This window comes from Embiotoca jacksoni, unplaced genomic scaffold (assembly GCF_022577435.1).
Source record: "Embiotoca jacksoni isolate LCO1_2020_lvr unplaced genomic scaffold, fEmbJac1.0.p SCAF_5, whole genome shotgun sequence".
In the NCBI taxonomy this organism is placed as follows: Eukaryota; Metazoa; Chordata; class Actinopteri; family Embiotocidae; genus Embiotoca; species Embiotoca jacksoni.
Window position 1 is genome coordinate 17,713,326 of NW_027185403.1, and position 19,055 is coordinate 17,732,380.

General features: G+C 40.0%; 1 protein-coding gene across 1 annotated transcript in view; it reads right to left on the bottom strand.

The window, feature by feature from the left end:
* Positions 1-1,284: 1,284 nt before the first annotated feature.
* The window catches only part of gabra4 (gamma-aminobutyric acid type A receptor subunit alpha4), a 19,628-nt gene continuing 1,857 nt past the window's right edge, over positions 1,285-19,055 (bottom strand). Inside the window, exons 3-9 of the mRNA XM_069170722.1 lie at positions 18,802-18,869; positions 18,320-18,540; positions 17,586-17,668; positions 12,382-12,525; positions 11,586-11,738; positions 6,483-6,739; positions 1,285-3,303 (exon numbers count right to left, since the gene is read on the bottom strand). Of these exons, the coding sequence (XP_069026823.1) occupies positions 2,749-3,303; positions 6,483-6,739; positions 11,586-11,738; positions 12,382-12,525; positions 17,586-17,668; positions 18,320-18,540; positions 18,802-18,869 (1,481 nt within the window). The 3' untranslated portion in view covers positions 1,285-2,748. The remainder of the gene's footprint in view (positions 3,304-6,482; positions 6,740-11,585; positions 11,739-12,381; positions 12,526-17,585; positions 17,669-18,319; positions 18,541-18,801; positions 18,870-19,055) is intronic.

Below are 19,055 nucleotides of genomic sequence, written 5' to 3' on the forward strand. Positions count from 1 at the left end.
ATTTTGCCCATTTGTGGTCTGACCTGTAATCACTTTCTTCTCAACATTTTTTTTTATCTTGATATCTAAAATCTTTATTGTATAAATAGTGTAATATACTGATAGCAATTTTTTTTTTGTAATTATCATTGTATTATCATTATGATTATATATAAAAACTGTTGTCTGTAATTATATATTTTTCTGCAAAGCTCCAGCATGCCACCAGGTGGACTATGTACCATAGCTAGCTTCGAGGCTAGAGGGAATGAATCCATGATCTTTGAGGTAGGTGGGAGCTGGCAGGTGGATTTGGTTTACTTCTTAAATAGCTATTTCCAGTATAAGACTGGACCAACTCTTTTTGCAAGAAAAATTCGAGAGAAAAAAAGCATTGAAGCATTTTGTTCATTGGAAAATTGTGCACAGTACATGGCAATTCAACATGTGTGCTTATGGAAGTGTCAGAAATAAAAGTTTTGCTGTGTATGTGCTCTTATGACAAAGTTAGAAATTATATCTGCTGCTGTGGTATTGGTATCTTAAAATGGTTTACGCCATTTGAACTGTGAGACGTTGTGCTTTCAAACTATGTATAATTTGATTCAGAGTGATTAACTAGCCGAGAACACGCTAGGGCTCCACCCACTGCACCTAGCTTCAGGCTTCTCTGTGATTATAGTCTGGAAACCCTGTTTGCATTCAAATTCACTCAGCCACTCTGAAGGATAGACCAATCAGAGACAAGTGGGGGTGACGAAGTGCGATAACGTTGAAGTCAAGTGTTCGAAATATAGTTGCAACAGTGTCGGTGAGCTAGATAAAGAAGTAGCAACAGTTGTACCAACACTAGCAAAAGCAGGAATTGAAGCAAGAACAAGGCCTAATTTTTTTTTTTTTTTTTTATTTTTTAAGGTTTTGTGGTGGTAATTTACTGAAATGGCATTCCACTCTGGAAGTCTTCTTTACAACTTGGTGAGTCATCAGTATTTACAAAATTAACTTGAGGTCTACGCACATTAGGATGCAATGACTGGCAACAACTTCCAACAATCCACACCCACATTGTGGATTTGGGTCTGGTAATAACAGGCTGTCATTACACAGCATCAGACTTTGTGTTTGGGCCAGTGAGTGTTCAGGGTTGAGCTAATCAACTGCTGACTCTAACCCTATTTTTAATATATAATTTTTAGAATGGTATCGATCCTTTCATTTAATTCTCAGCAAGGATGTTACCAAATGTATTTCTCAAAATGTCTGTTGTAAAACTAATCTAAACAGAAAGCGCAGGGCCAGAGGCAGTGCTGCACTTAGACTTTTATTAGGACATTTTCTGGCTGGCAATATAGTGTAGCAACAGTAAATCCCATTACCCTAACTCTAGTTGGCAAAACAGACTGAATGACCGAAAGCTGCACATCAGCTATCGCTGGGGTTACTCGACAAAAGATTAAAACAAATGACAACAAAACTTAATTCCTCTTCCTTCTTCATTCAACCTTAAAAATGTGTCGGGTGTGTTGAGGCTCCACTGCAGCTTTAATAAGCACACTATTCTTGCTCTGCTCCACAGACTTCATCCAGTCACACATGATTCATCATGAAGTGCAGTGAAATAACGTAATATATGTTTAAAATAAAAGCATATGGAACTGCCTTCGAATGTGGATGAGAACAGTCAGATCTTGTGTTTCTCTCCTGGAGCTGCACTTCAGTCTTATTCTTTTATTGAGCAAAATGTCTCTAAACAAACAAGTACTCCCTGTTTAATTGCCGTTGTGATCTACTAGCAAATGGCCGTACCCTCTGCTCCCTGCATTGTTCATGCTACGACTCTTTTTCTAATAACTTGCGCGATCTCTGTCTGCTATTCGGCAACCTGTTATGACAGGAAAGAAGCTTAAATCTTACTGTTATGGGAATTAATAACTTGTATTTACTACTTTCTGCCCTACTTATCTTCAAATTGTGGCTTCAGTATTTCAGATAAATTAATCCATCTTGTACAAAGGAAGATGTTTTGCAAGTAGGTACTGTACAAGAGAAGTTTTTCATGGTTGATCAGGTGTCGCCCAGAGCTCCACTCAGCCTGGTTGAGGACTTTCATTCGGACCAAATCTTTTTCATTTTAGCTTCAAACATATTTGGCCGGCATTCAAGAAAGTTCCTGGACCGCTTTGTGCTCTTTGACAATTTAACTTTCCATCCTCTAACCTGCTGGTGACAAAGCAACAAGTCTTAATATTCAAATGGAAGTAGACTGTATTCATTAAATATAAATCTATTTATCCTAATAAATTTCTATATTTACATTGTCGGTGCAGTTCATTTCAGGATGGTGGCATACACATCCAAACAGCTTTCCATCTGCAGGGTTACAAAAATAGGAAAATGAAAAAAATCCCATGCTTTATCTGGACTGCAGGCCAAAAGAGATCATGAGGCAGTAGAAGCCGATGATGAAGACCTTTACCGTCAGATGAAGCACGACGTAATACAAAGAGGACAGTAGAATATTCCAGTGTGCAGGTGTTCTTTCTTGTGTTGAGTCAGATGTTTCTAATTTGTTCCCGTGCTTGTTGTTCCAGGAAGAAAAAAGCAATGTATTCTGAGTGTGTTCTCCAGGTTATGGAAGTGCTTGTCCAGCACTTTTATCTGTTTGGCAAAAACAACAGTTTAGTTTTTTTGTTTGCAAACTCCCATAATCCTTATTTGCTTTCCTTGTGTGAAAAGAAATGATCATCACTCTTGTTGCCAGAGCAAAGTCTAGCCACCTTTCGCCACCATCGTGTCCTTTGATAAGTAAACCACCCAGTAGACCATGTTAAATGCCCCAAAGGACACTGGGAACAGGATCCGTGCGTACTTGTCAATTTTACTGGTCCCACCCATTCCAGTAGTGGTTGGCTGAGAGCACGGTGTCTGCTTCGGCTCCAGTTTGTTCCCCATCATCTGGATGCGCTCCAGCTTGGGCACCAGCAGATGTTGCAGAGACGAGGAGGAGCTGGCGTTCTGCGAGGTGGCGTTCTGCTTGCACGGCGTCCCCGTCATCACGTCTGGTGTGGAGGCTGCAGCCTGGGGCGGACTCTTCACCAGCTGGGCGGAGGAGGAGGCCACGCTGAGCAGGCTCTCAGACTTGGGGCTGGAGCGGGAGAGGGCGGAGGAGCTGCCATCGCCTCCGGTGGCTAAAGGTCGCAACGGCCTTCCTCTTCCTAACCCTGAAATGTTGGTGGTGGACTGGGCTCTCTGGTGACTGCTCGACTCTTGGTGGGAAATATTATTCATCCGCTTTCTCAGGTTACCGTTGGTATCAGGGTTTTGCTGTGAAAGAGAAGAACAAACAATATTTGAGTTCCACTGATGAGGAAATTGATGCTATTTTTTTTAAGCTTTTATTCTGGCATTTTGGCTAATGACATCAATCACATGAGAAAATTTAATGACCTAGTATTTACTTAATCATAGAATTGGAGCTAGATGTTATTTGGATCCAGCTGGTAGGGTTAACCTTTCAGACCCAGTTAGTTGTCCAATTTTTATATACAGTCAATGGTTTTAATTCATTAACATCTGGGATGTAACCTGAAAAATAATTCATCAGCTAAGATATCAGCCAATATTAGCTTTACAGCTCTATTGGTACTGGCAGATACTGTGTGTCGGGTGATCGTCCAATCAATGCTTAGCTTGTTGTAGAGCTGCGTCTGGTGCTCTAAGAAAGATAACTGATGCAAAAAGTTTGGATTATTATGTTTTTAGACTTTACAAAACCAAAAACACAAGAGGAAAAGTGTAAAGAATGGATCAAATGATGTTTTGGTTACAATGATCAATATGTCCAGCTAACTACCTGCCGTAGAAAACTAACCCAGCATTACTTTCTAAGGCCAACAGAGCATATGATCAGCTAAATGTATTTTCTGTGGTTTTCATCATGTATCAGAGTTCAGGCTAATGCTAGCTGGATTTTTGAGTGGTAAATTTGACACCATTATACATTTGAGTTCATTTGTATAACAACGTCTTCAGTTGTTCAAAGAGCCTTTACAAGATGATCCTTCACTTGTGTCCCATGCTGTGTCTCAAATCACGTTATTGGATGGATGCCATCAGCATGTTTATTGTGTGTATGAGGTGCACAAAAACACGTTCATATAAAGCCGGCAGATGTCAGCAGTTGATGCATTCAAATGGCCATTTTTGCAAGGTGCAGAATGGCAGTGTGCGATTTGAGACCACAAAATCGCATACTACACAAGTAAGTGTACTAACATGTAAATGTACTAACGGAGGTAAATTTCAGACACAGCACCACAGTATATACTGCACATTAATCACAGTGACAATCCTTACTATAAAAATGTATTTTGCTAAAAAATATCACTTGTGTTTCAGGGGAGAATTTCTGTCACATCTTGGTCTGAATGGTGTATCAGAGACTTTTCTGTAAACCTGAAGTCTAAAATCAGAGCTCTGAAAATGAAATTCTGATGTGAGTAAGTTATAAAGATGTAAAGTTAAAAAGCATGCCCACATTCAAGATAAAGCAAAAAAAGGAATTTAAAGGATTGTTTGTGTGAATAATGTTCTCATTTCCCCTTTTTTCTTTTTGTTTGAAGGCGTTTACATTCAAAGTAAAGCTCACTTGCATTTCCTTTCTGAATAACACGCCGCCAACATAAAACTTGTCATATTGATCTGATTACAGTCCCCCTGACACAGATGGCCTTCATCTGCAAGCAGATGATAGAGTATGTGCCAGACAGATGTCACTTACCCAGGATTTCACTCATTTCACACAAGCTTAAGAAAGAAAGTAGGTAGCACAGTGTCGGGGCGGTAATGCAGTGTAGCGTCAAAGGAGCTTATCCTTTGAGAGTTGATGTTTTCAAGCAGGGAGAGTGTGGTGCTGGTACTGAGGCATTTGTAGAAATAATCCCCCCCCCCCCCCCCCCCCAAAAAAAAAAAATAAAAAAAAATTGAGAGGATACAATGTTATTGTGTCCGATGTGCAGCAGTGGAGGTGTGTGTGTGTGTGTGTGTGTGTGTGTGTGTGTGTGTGTGTGTGTGTGTGTGTGTGTGTGTGTGTGTGTGTGTGCGCGTGTATGTATGTGTATGTGTGTGTGTGTGTGCGTGGATAACAGGGGTTGCTTTTCATCATGGAAGAGGTAAAAAGGCTGTGGAGCTGGAACCATCAACACACTCTGACCAGCGCGCCAAGCCCTCTGGTAGCAGGACTTGCTCTCGAGGAAGAGAGTATTAATGTTCCCCCCGAGTGCCAGAGTCTTTCTGAAACCTATACAGATGTATCTGGACTGCGTTGCCGTGGCAACCTACTAATCCACTGAAATGCCGTTGTCACTATACTGCATTCAGGCATGATTATGCCACACTGAGATTTGAACTGGAGGGGGCAACTTAAAGTAGTTAGTGTAAAACTGGCATGTGCATTACTGGGTTATGTCAGCTCCAATGATCAGTTCACAGTACATCTATGAATTTAGATTGATCTCTTTAGAAGACTATATAGACTAAGAAATCTCCACTGATCCCTTCATGTGACAGCCATCCCAACTGTAAAACCGTGTTCATAGAGCACCATAAACGCGCTCCTCCAGTGACATGAACAGTGATTTGTAACACATTCAACATGTCTGACAAAGAGCTCTAAAATAGCTTCATGGCATATTCATGAATTCTGATTCGATCCATATGTCAGCTACGGTGGTGTCAATGTAATTTATTTAAACTTTGTGACAGAAAAAGGATATCATGTCAATTTATTCATATGGAATTTCAAAATAAAGGTTCCTCAGCAAAATGCCATCATTGACACCTCATGATCAGCAACAAACATCTGTGCTGTGAGGCTGTTTTCAGATCCCCCCCACTTATTTTTCTGTCTTCTCATAAACAGAATCAACAAATTAGCTTCCAAATTTATATCTGAAGCGACATTTGTCCAGGCTGATCTGCGGGTAACAGGTGTGGAACATTTTAGGTGTCTAATTTTACTGTCCACTTCAATGTGCACATTTAAAAAGCAGTTGTTTTAGCTCATTAAGCTATGACGGAGCAATTATCTGTGTGTTCAAGGAAAAGAAACAGAGCTCTTTTGCAGCGACATTGACAGTCTGAAACAGCTGCTTCTAGGAAATATAAATAAAGTATAGCATTGTGAATGATTATCAAAGCCTAATAGCATAAGTCGGTTTTGGGTAATGTAGCATGTCGGAAAACATTAGCGGTGCTAAAAATATTTACAATCTGTCATAAAGCCAAACACAAGTAGGTTGTGGTGGTAAACAGAAGTCGATAAACTCCTGGGATCAGACTTCTCTCGCTTTCCCTAATATCCTCTGAGCAGTAGCCTGGCCATTTAGAAGTCCAGGCTAAAGGCCAGATACAGTAAGCACATAATACGGGACATGCTGTGTAAGTGCTCCTTGAAGTGGAGCGCGATCAGATTATCTAGCCACTTTGAGGGAAACAAAAATCACCTGCAGCACTTCCTCCGTGTCCTTGACCTTGACAGGCGTGGTTTGGGGCACCGGGGGACATTTGGCCGGCCTCTTTTTGGCCCTCTCGATCTGGGCATTGGTGAAGTAGTTGACAGCGGCAAACTCAATGAGGGCAGAGAAGACAAAGGCGAAGCAGACGGCGATGAACCAGTCCATCGCAGTGGCGTAGGAGACCTTGGGGAGGGAGTGTCGAGCGCTGATGCTGAGCGTCGTCATGGTGAGGACAGTGGTGATGCCTTAGATGGGGTGTAAGAGATTAAAAAAGGAAAAATGATATCAGCTGTGGTCCAAAGAGAGAGATGACACAGATTGTTTTGTGTTTTGGGCAGTAGATCAGTGACGATCATTTGTCAAAGTGGCCTGAATTTGAAAGCAAGTGGAGCAGTTGTATAAATATCTGTCCGCCTTTGGAACCTGCAGCTTCCCCACAGATTGACATGTACTTCAACACAGAGGACATCTGAATGGAAAACAAAAAGTGTTCAATAACCCATTTATATTAAGTTACTCTCATCAGCATATTTCATTAACTGAATGCAGAGTTATAATCAACCAGATACATTTTGCTCTCTGAAATGGGAGACATGAAAAAAGAAGGCCACAGTTCCTACAACTGCATCAGGATTTTTTTTTTTTGAGCAACTTGGGAGGAGCGAACGTGTCACCAAACTGTTGTTTATTTACACATCCAGCAGAGATCGAGTAACATTAGCATTTCTTTGGAGTTTTGTCTTTAGCTACCTGGAAACTCTAAGTCCAATATTTACTTTGAGTTTACTTTTGTCTACACCAAAGAGTGAAAGTGAACCAAATAAATAGACCAAAAAAAGAGAGCTGGATTGAGAGAGTTGCATGATAGTGGCTCAGATCTAACTAAGTCAGACTTTAGTTAGATGTCTAAATATATCTGTCGCACAAAGTGTAGCTCTTGACTACATAAGTAGGAGTCATTTACTGTGAATTATGGGTAAATGAGACAGCACACTGGAGCAACGCTATATCTCTCTCTCTCTCTCTCTCTATATATATATATATATATATAGAGAGAGAGAGAGAGAGAGAGAGAGAGCGAGGGGATATGATGCCACCAGGTGCCCACAGTTACCTAAAGTAGCTTGTAGCTCAGCATGCTCTCCAACTATGGACACAATAAAAGGAGGTTATACATAATAAAGCTAGAGGACACGTTGACTGAGTCCATCCTAGGACTGAATGTCATATGCTCCTCATTTACTTATCTCTGTACTACCAAGAGACAGACCATCAAAAATAAAACAAGACACCAGTCTGGCCAGCACGGTCCTACAACAACAGAAGGTCACAGTAAGAGCTTGTAGCTCATCATTTGTCCTTGATATTATTAACCAATAGCAACAATGTGATTTGGAGAAAATCCCCTTTATGTCGGAGTTCTGGAACAATCTGTGCTGCAGAGTCCTTGCCGAACATAAATTCATCCCCTGTGCCCGGACGTGACCGCCATATAATTACCTGTCAATCAAAAGCGGCTCGATGACATTGATAGGTGAACTGCAGCTCAAGGCCACAAACGGAGGATATTAACCTCCAATATCAAGCTGTTCTCAACATAAGCAAAAACTCAGACGGTAGATGGTTCCCGAAATTAAAGCATTAGCTGAAAAATCTCCAATGCCTGTCAAAATAAAGGTGTGTATGTGTTTACAGTGCAATCAGTGTGTCACTGAAACCAGAGTTTGTCATTCTCTTACTGTAATTAAGCCAGATTTGGGAACTTGTTCTTCCCAAGAGTTACATGATTGATAGGATTCTCATGTCTGTGTAATTAGTACATCAAGCCAGGAGGTGAACAGCTTAGCTAAAGACTGGCAGCAACAGCATCTGTGTCAAAGCAACAGTTTACTCCTACAAACAGTATTTCTACACAACATATCTCTGGATATAATATTTGGCAATGCTAAATCTAATGTTTCCCAACTTTGGGAAATCACTGTTCACGACTATTCTGCACCAAAATAGATCAGTAACTCTCCATCAAGCACACTGGATACTCTAGTTTGCAATAATCAGTATGTTTCAATCGACAGCCAGTCTAGCTGTTTCCACCTGCTTCCAATCTTTATGCTAAGCTAAGCTAATCGCCACCTGGCTCCACCTTCACAAGGACATTGGAAACTGTTCCTCAGATCCATTAACTCGTGCATATAGGAGGGAATTAAACCTGACCTCTACTGTTCATGGCTCCACCTGCACACATTTATTCCAGACAAACACTGCAGAGAACAAATATCCTGTTACATGCCAGAAAGCATAGAAACCAATCACTTGATGATTTGAATAAGCTTGTTAAAAATGTGCTTTTTAATTTGACTTCTTTCTGGAGCCAGAAGCTCCAACTATAATCCTCCTCCTGACAAACTGCTGCGGCCATGCTCAAAACAGGTCACTGCAGTTGAGTCACTGAGGCTGGAAGTCAAAATAGAGCGTTGCTGCGGGGCGGAAGAGGAGAAATCCAAATACAGACCCCCCTCCTCCTATCCCACCCCGAAACAGCTACACAGGCACATTCGCACGCAGCGGATAACAGCAGAATTGTGCTGCTGCGATGCCTCTGTCATGCTGGACAGTTTGGAGGGGAGGCGGGGCCAGTGCAGCTGGACTGTCAGATACGCTCGCCTCTGCAGGAGAGCAGCACTGATGCTTTATTATGCTGTGTGACACCCGGAGACTGAGGGTCACAGCACCCAGTAAACATACTCAATACACGAACCGGACAGTCGAGAGTTTAGTGTGCATTTGAAACACTCTTAAATGCAACATAAATGGATACAGGTGATGCTGCAGTGTGAGGTCCTCGGCAGTAAATCTATTAGGAAAGTTGGGTGTTTGATTGAATGTGTTGTTTCAGTTTGACTGAGTGCTGTTGCCAGCCAACCACGTGCCTATTGTTATAATTCAAGAAGAACTGGGATGATTTTATACGTCAAAATGTGTTTACAGGTTTTTGGTGAGTATGATTGCATATGTTAAAGAAAAAAGTTACATGAAGCCTTTTTGTGGCTTTATACAAACTTGTGTGTGACATCCTGAACAGTCAGCCTGTCACAGCTGTTCTAGGAATTATTAATCATCACTAACAATTATATTTTTTTCCTTCTTTTCATTACTCATTATGATTATTCAAAATCATCTCTTGTGATGCAACACACCATAATGCATCAAAACTACTTTCAAAATGGAGAACAAGTATCAGTGCCATTATCTCTGAATGACTTTCCATCAACGTAAGTGAAGGAATGTGGTTGTAATTACCAGAGTGAGACGTTCCTTAATAAGAAAACAACAAAGCCCGGAAACACCAGTCTAGTTTTAACAGTTCTGAGTGTCTATCGACACACTAATCAGTCTATTCTAGGACAGACCCAAACATTGTGCCAGGGGAGCCTGGGAGAACGCAACTGGGTCAGAGGCCAGAAACTGAAAGCAGCATGTAAAGTGTCTGAAGCCTGTATGGAGGAAGGCTGTTGGTGGTGAAAGTCCATCTTATCTGCTTCCGCACATGAACAGATTTTGAGGTAATTTGATCAAATTTTTCTTTTTTTTGACCGACAGAGCTGGAGGACAATAAGAAACTTTCTTCTACAACAGTCTGACAAACATCTGTTCATTTACTATTTACTATTATTATTATCATTATCATTATTATATGAAGTATATGTTAGTTACTGCATAGTTAGGTGGAAGCTTGTATTTATATGTATAGGCTATTAATAAATGAGCTTCCATACCAACAAAGCAAATGAATATAATATAAGTTATTATTCTGTTTTGTGGCTTGTTTAAATAAAAATAATACTTTCTTCTAGCAATGGTAATTTTTTCAGCTCACTAAGTTATCATTATTTAAAGTAATAATGTCAAAGACTTTAATGTGATTAAATATCTGTTGAGTCACTGTTATTGAATGAGTTAACAAAATGGTGACCGAGCCTGTGGTCCACTAATGAAAGCCCTTCCTGAGATGTGGAGACATTGCTGAGAAAAATCTTTTTCATCATCCACCAGTGGTCGCTTCACCATAGAGGGTAGGTGGTACTGTTAAAAAAATACGAGATACCTCCAACAGTACTGATACACTTTATTCCTGCTTCCTGAACAATATAAAAAGAAATTCATAAAATCAATTTTAATTGCGGTACAAATCTCTACTTTTCATGCAGTTTAACTAAGATTATTTTCTGTAGTTACACACCTCATGTTCTGCCGCTAGAAGCTTCAATTTACAGATGTTCCAAATTCATATTAAGCCACCAGCAAAGACTGACCCTCAAATGTCAAAATAATGGAAAGTTACTGGCATTACCAACAGTAATGTCATTACTGATATTCTGGTTGTGATTCTTTAACTACCCATTACTAAAAAAAAGTAATCACATTACTGTGACAGTTGTAAAAAAAAAAAAAAGGATTTAGATTTTAAAAAGATTAATGAAGATTAGTCCTATGTAGACCTACTTGGAATTTACATATTGTTATTGACCTCAATCTGTTAAACCACAGTAAGTAATTTAGGCCTATTTAAATTAATTAGATAGTCTAAAAATATCTTATTTTACTCAAATTAAATGAGAAAATAATTTTAAAAAAGGCTCTCGATTAGATGGTGTTATTTATATAAAATTTTAAAATGCTAAATTCCTCCAATCAAAATTACTCCTGGAGCATTTTGTCTGTAACAACTATTTGAAATGCACTTAGAGGACATCTTTCCCCATCGTAGTCGACATTTATGTCGAGTTTTTATTTCATCTCATTTACAGGAACGTGGATCATAAGAAGATTCTGTATCAGCTGCTGAGGCAAAAAAAAAAAAAAAATCTGTAGAAATGATTAATGGATGGTTGGATTTCATTTTTAAATTTTAAGATAAAAAAAAACAAAAAAAAAACCCAGCAGCTCATAATCTCGTAATCACCACATTGTTGTGGCGAGTGGAGAGACACTCCACCTCTGATTGCTCTGTTGACATGCAGAAATCAAATAAATAGAAGGAGAGGAGCCAGAAAGGCTGTGCAGGATAAGAGATGTGTGAAGTCTACGTACCAAAAACTGTGCGTGCCGGGACGGATTCTTTATTTATCCAGAAGGACACTTGGGAGAGGATTACTGTCATTATGCAGGGGATATACGTCTGAATCATGAAGTAGCCCATTTTTCGTTTCAAGTGGAAGTAGACCGTCATCACCACATATTCACCTGGAGGATCAACAGAAAAGAATTAGTTTGATTAACAAAGAATTTAAAGTTGCAGGCTGGCAGATTTCTCTTAATAAAGCTCGAGACAGATGTCACATTTGATCATTTTTTTCTAACTCCTCCACATTTTAGAGACCCCATCCATTTTCAGCCATATGGACACACAACAACCATTCTAGCACTCTGCTGCTAAAATCTTTTTTTGGATCCTTCAGTATTCATGTGAACCAACTGGCTCTCTGAAATGTCTCCGTGCAGGATGTTTACAGAGTTTCATTTCATGAGGCTGGTGCTGTGTGCTTGTCACGGTCCAATAGGCCGACTGTCATGTCTGTGCAAGTGTCAAAGCTCCAAATCCCTCCAATATCTACCACCAGAGCTGCATTCGTACAATATTTGCCCTGTCATTCATGTGGAAAACACACTGTAGACCTGAAATATCTACCCAATATGCCATTATATAATACACACAGATAGCTGAACATCATTTGTTTCAATAAATAAAGAGCAGATTTGACACGTTTCTAAAATAAAACTGTAAACAAACAAGTTCATTTGATTATTTGGTGAGCCATTTTACTTTGACACATTCACTCTAACTCAGCTGGTTACAGAAAATGGTGAAAGGACGAGCTTGTCTCACCTGTGATGGATTTAATCGTCTCACTGGAGACCGTCTGGCCGATGAGATCATACTGAACCAGGCTGGAGGACTCAGGAGGGACCTCCACCGAATGCTCAGGTCCTTTGGTCCAAGTATAGATCATCTCTGTTTTAGGATAGGCATCTGTGGGCAGACGGCAGACACACTGACGTGAGTCACTTACTGTAAGTTCTGAATAGTGCAGTGTAGAAAAATAAGAAGTGGAGAAGAAATTCTTAAAAGTCTTACATTTGTCCATACGCAAGTACACACATATATTAATATGATTTTATATACAGGAGCTAATTTTTGCGTGTGTTCATATCATCGGTGTAGATTTGTGCCTTCTTTTCACCACCCAACTATTTGATGAGTTTGTGGATAGAACTTTCTCCCTGTTACTACTTTACTCTTTTTTTATTGATTGACTGACAGGCTTTTTAAATAGAAATAAGTTTTTTTGTACACTCAAGAAAAATATGCATGCAACACTTTTGGTTTTGTTCCCAATTTTCTCGAGTTGAAGAGAAGGATGTGAGACAGTCAGTATGTGGCGTGACCTCCTGCCTCATGCGGTCTGACGCGTGTCCTTCACATGGAGGTGATCAGGTTGTTGATTATGGTCTGTTAAATGTTGGTCCTCTTACTGTGCAAAGTTGCTGGAAATTGACAGGAATTGAAAGACACTGTGGTATGCTGATCCAAGCATGTTAAATCTGAGATGTTTTCAGCTTCCAGGAATTGCGTACAGATTTTTGCAACATGGGGCGCCGTGCATTATCACACTGCAACATGAGGAGAGGGTGGCGGATGAATGGCAGGACAACGGGCCTCAGGATCTTGTCAGGATATTTCTGTACATATATCGTCATCAATTAAAATGCTCCTGTGTTCACTGTCCATAGCTCATGCCTGCCCATATCATAACCCCACCACTACATTGGGCCACTCTGTTCACAACATTTACATCAGGAAACAGCTCGTCCACAGGATGACAGTACGCGCTGCCTGCCCAGCACAGTTTAAACTGGGATTCATCCATAGAGAAAACACTTCTCCAAAGTGCCAGGCCCCATCGAGGGTTAGCATTTGCCCACTCATGTGGTGGTCCTGGGCTGGCGTGGTTCCATAGGTCTGAAGTTGTAAGGCTGGTTGGACATAATTCTCTTTGGAGATAGTTTAGTGAAATGGACATTTCAATTCACGGGCAACATCTGTGGCAGACATTCCTGCAGTCAGCATGCCAACTGCACACTAGCTCAAAACTTGTGACATCTGAGCTGTGTTGCATGATAAAACTGCACATCTTAGACTGGCCTTTTATTGTGACTAGTCCGCGGAACACTTGTGCCATAATAATACTGTTTAATTGGCATCTTGATGGGCCAGTCAGGTGGATGGACTGTGTTCAACAACATCGCTTTAAACAAATGAGTGAACACAATATGGGAGAAATAAACTTTTTGTGTGCGTAGAAAAAGTCTTATATCTTTTACTTCATCTTCTGAAAACAAAAGTGTTTATATTTTTGTAAAGTGTGTATGAAATGAATTGATTCCCTTTTCCCAACAGCCTCTGATACTTTCTGTTATGATAGAGTGTCCTAGATGATGGGACTGTATCTCCTAGAGCCCCCTCTCTGAGTGCAAACCTCTCCACATTAGTTAAGCTGTAAAACTGAAGTAGACATTTATCATTTTGTCTACGATTAATCGTGGCGCCAAGACTCGAAAACGGAAAGTCAGTGTGGATTTTTTTAAAGTAATGCAAGTAAGTTAGACAACTTACACAATATAAAATATTTGACTTATGTAACAACGTTAAGTAACTTACATGATGTTCATAATATTACTGACATAGAATTACTTACTTCAACTCAATCATGATCTTTTCCTAAACCTGACCACAGGGTTTTGGTGTCTAAACCAAAGACACCAAAACATGACACTGACACAGTATCCTGTCGTAGACTGGAATCTCGCAGCCAATGTATTTTTTTGTCCACCAAAAACTAAAGGTGAAATTAAGGTCAATGAGAGTGAATCAAAGATTAGTATAATTACATATAAGGGCTTCAAGTGAAAACTATTTCTGTTCATTAATTGTTTCTCTGAGCATTGTATTGATGGCGAGGGTAAAAGCCTGCAAAGCAGCATCACAGAATACTAAAACTCTCCACTGACTAATTAAATTTCTACTAGTAGATTGACCCCCCACACACACACACACACACGTACACAAACACACACACACACACACACACGCACACAAACACACACACACACACACACACACACACACACACACACACACACACACACACACACACACACCACCTCCACTCAAAGTAACTGAATTTAATATTCTTCAAAGAAAAATAAAATTCCAGTGCCAGTTTTACTGACTTGTTTTGTAATTGATTGTCAAGGAGGATCGTTGATATGAACATTTAGCATCGAACTGGTATTGACCGGGTTATATCTGACGTTTATTGGTAAAAAAATATATGACAACATTGGGTTCACTCTCTCCACTAAAAGGTTCATAGAGATTCAAGCTGTCATATTTCACTGTTGACATCTACTGCCTATTGAAACTTGTAACTCTGAAATGAATTCTCCATTGTGTCTGACATACTTCAAATGATTAGTAGCTCTTTTATTTCCCCTGTTGCTTCCCCAGAGTGTTTTGCTGTATGCATACTGGTGAGGTTGACCAGTCTGTGGATGCACAACAAAATGCCAGTTGTCTTTGCCTGCCACTCCCTATGGGACTCCACATCGGCAGGATACCAACTGTGCTGCCAAAATGAAATGACTCTGGTGTGTCATGGAGTGGAACGCAAAGCCTGCGCACACAAGTCCAGATGGAGAAAACAGAAAAGGAGACGGAGAGAAGGAGAGAGGAAAACTGATGCAGGAAAAAATGGAGGCAGGGCAGACGGCGAGAAAATTAGCACGCATACATACATAGACACAGCAGCTATGGAGAATAGCTGCATAGGTCTGTGCTATCCTGGGGCAGAGGAAGGGATTCTGACCTTTCCTTCGCTTCAGGCCACACAGATCCATGGTCGCTTTCTCCTCACTGGAGGCTAGCAGCAGCAGAGCAGGATGGTGAAAGGAGGAGGACGAGGAGGGGTGTGTGTGTGTGTGTGTGTGTGTGTGTGTGTGTGTGTGTGTGTGTGTGGAGGGGGGGGTGACAATAACTGAGAAATGGGAATTTGTCCTCTGCAATGTCACCACACTAGGTAATTGACAGCAGATCGGGGGGAGGGGGGGTGAGGGGGGGGGGTGTACCGGCAAACTCGTTGTCCTTTCTTTTCTCTTGCAGATGTAATCTTCAAATCACTGCTCTTCTCTGATAAGACGGAGCTGCTCTGTTTGAGAAACTCCTTTATTTGAGATAAGTCATTTCTGCTGACCAGTAGGCCCAGCATAAACACCGCTGCTGAGTTAGAGCTTCATTGTTCACAATGAAAAAGGAAATAGTTCATTATTTAGCATTAGCATCTCGTCACTTTTTGCTCAGCTCTTTTGCAATCCGCTTCAGCACAGAATATATTTCAGTGCCAAGAAGAAAGTCACATGATCAGGCTTTCTTTTTTTTGTGTGACTTTTTTTAGACCAAGCCAGGACAAACCTTAGATTTTTTTAATAGACTTCTTTACTTTCCTAAACTCTTCTAAACTTTGTTTAATATGCACTAGCTGTGACATTATCATGATTAAATGAATCACAAAACTCTTCAATAATAGCAAGAACCTAACGACTCATAAATACTTCACTCATCCAGAGATATTAAAAGAAGAGTTTGGCATTTTGGGAAATTCTCTTATTCACTTTATTGCAGAAGATCAATGTTGCTCTCTTGTCTATTCACTTTGGTTAGCTAAGATTAGCAGATCGATAGGAAACACTTATATTTTTTTTGAATAAAAACAAAAATTAAATTCAACAATTTAATAATTGAGCTTGAGCTTTAGAATCACTACTAACCAAACCAGTTCCTGGTAGCGACATTTCAAAGCTCCCATTTTTTTTTTATTCTGATTTCTAATTCTTTTGTGATTATAAATCCGGTTTAGGTGCAATATAAATACTGTGAAAATGTCTCAGTTTGCAGAGAAATGCAGAGAAGCTGAAGAGAGGACATGAAAATGTTGAGATGTTTTTTGGTATGTAAAACCGCAAAAATATCTTCTTATGGATATCAAGACTGTAAACAAAACAGCAGAAAGATATAAAATATAGGACCTCTAACTGCGCAAACAATATTCTCATCAAACACTCGCATTTTTCCAAAATAGTGAACTATTCCTTTTAGAGTCCTTTTTTTTCCATCTCACTAAAGTCACTTCATTTGCACTTAAACGGATAAAAAACAATTTATAAAATAATTATCCTGGCAAGATAACCCAATGTCAAAACTCTCTTACTTGTCTGTTACTTGCTAATTTCACTGCCACCTGCTTTGTAATGTAAAGTAATCTAACAGGTCTCCTTTGAAATGCCCAAAAAATTAAATTGCAGTGCAGAGGTCAGTGCAGGCTGCCAGTCTTTTCTGCAATGGGTTTGTTTGTTTACAGTTATTTAAAATGACTCAAGACAGAAATCTTCAACGTGATAATGACTCAGAAATAAAAATACTACAGTCAATTCCTTTGTCAAACTTTCAACAAGAATAGCATTAACATCATTTTCCACTCTCATGTAATCTTTTGACCCAAAGTTGGGATAGTTGTCAGCTCCCCCATGACCCCGTTCAGGATAAAGTAGGTACAGATAATGAATGGCTGGAACCTTTTGCAAGTCTCTGGTTTACAAACATCTGTGATTCTGTAAGAGAACTGAGTTCATCTTTTCATAAAATGGTGTGTTTTTGGAGCAACATTGCTGTCTCTTCCTTGGTCAGAGGCAGTGAAGGAGCATTACAGAGTAACATACAGTAGATCTATTGGCAGACAGCAAAATGCATGTGCACAGCTGGTTTATGTAGTCCAGTCACAGCCCATCCGCAACCTTCTTTACCTTCTTAAATTGTCATGCAATGAGCACAATTAATCCAGATTGACTAAAGTTGTAACAGTTACCTTCTGCCATGATTTTAAAACATTAAAAAAGTGCATTGATAGTTTAACCAAGCCTCTCTCACTCTCTTCTATGTGTTAATGTACCTCACCCACTCTCACCCACAGAACTTACAGCTTCCAAACTTGAGGGGACATGCATGTCCATCCATGGGGAAGTTCACAAGCTTCATCGGACACTGTGCACTGATGGTCAACCTGTCGCAAAACAATGAGGAGTCTCAAATTAAGTACAAAACAGACATTCAACATGATACACTTCCCTACACGTAGAGGGAAACACCAAAGTAAATAAGTTATTTCCTACTTGAAATCATTAGTGTGAGTTCCATTTTGTAGCATTTCAGAAGAAACATAACTATCTCATAATTTGTTGCTAAATGATTAATATCAGAGACTGGTTCCAGATTAGTGTTGTTTCTTCTGGTATTCATGTAACATTCAGTCTCTGCTCAGTCTCAGAAGCAGACTCCCACTGATTTACTTAAACTAACTATTTGGTCCTTATTACTGCTAAAAAAGCCTAAGGTGTTTGTTTTTTTCAAACTGCTGCCTTGAATTGATTTTAAAGTTTGGCATCTGTGCTGCCTCCACACAGCTCTCTGCTGTTTACACTGTGAGCCTGGTTTGATTTCACAGGAAATCTCTGGTATTGTTTTAGAACAAACACAGTCTGTCACCTCTTCTTTCCCATATTAATGAGCAAAAACACCAAGACAGGAATGCACATTATGTGAAGTTTTCCTAACCTAATCTCAAACTAGATGTTTGGAAACAGCATGAAGTACATGTAAAAAATGTAACCGAGATTTTGGCTCAAGTTTTAGCTTTGATGAGGTGTCGATGTACCTCATGGTGTAGAGGATGGTGCCGTTCTTCATAATGCGGAAGAGCTTGTTGGGTGCCGTCATGTTGTGAGCGACTGACTTTTTGCCGTTTCTGAAGAAGGTGTCCGGTGTCCACACCTTAGTCACCATCAGGTTGTTCAGCCTCAAAATCTCTATGGGGCCCTCGTACTTCAACCTGCGGTCCACCCACGTCTGGCGAAAGAACACATCCATTGTGTATTCCTAAGACAGGGAAATCAAAAAAAACAAGAGAACCTCATAAGGTAGCCCAGGTGGGTGGGAAGGTAGGTGGGATGAAATGACTTTATACTTTTTAGCATTTATTTTGAAGAGAGTTTGCTGAATAAAACATCTTGTTTTCCATCAAAACATAAAGTAGGCTTGCCTCAATGACTCTTTCCAACCACACGAGTCATTGTCTTCACATATGCTTCTCTAAATCTTCTGCAGCAAAAATATGTACGAGAGTGAGTGTATGCTTACCATTTCAACATCTGACACGGGCCCAAAACTTGTCACATAAATGTCAGTCTTGACCTCAGTCACAGAACCTATTGAGTCAGTGAAACAGACAACAGGCACATTTAATGACCATTTCCTGGTTTAAATCCCTCTGTGTCATAGTCCAGCCTTAGAGAGACGCCAGTCTTATTCACTTTTGTGTAAAAAAATCTTTATAGGCCTGCAGCCCATCAGGATCAAAACCAGAAGACATGCAATGGCTTATCTCTTCCCTA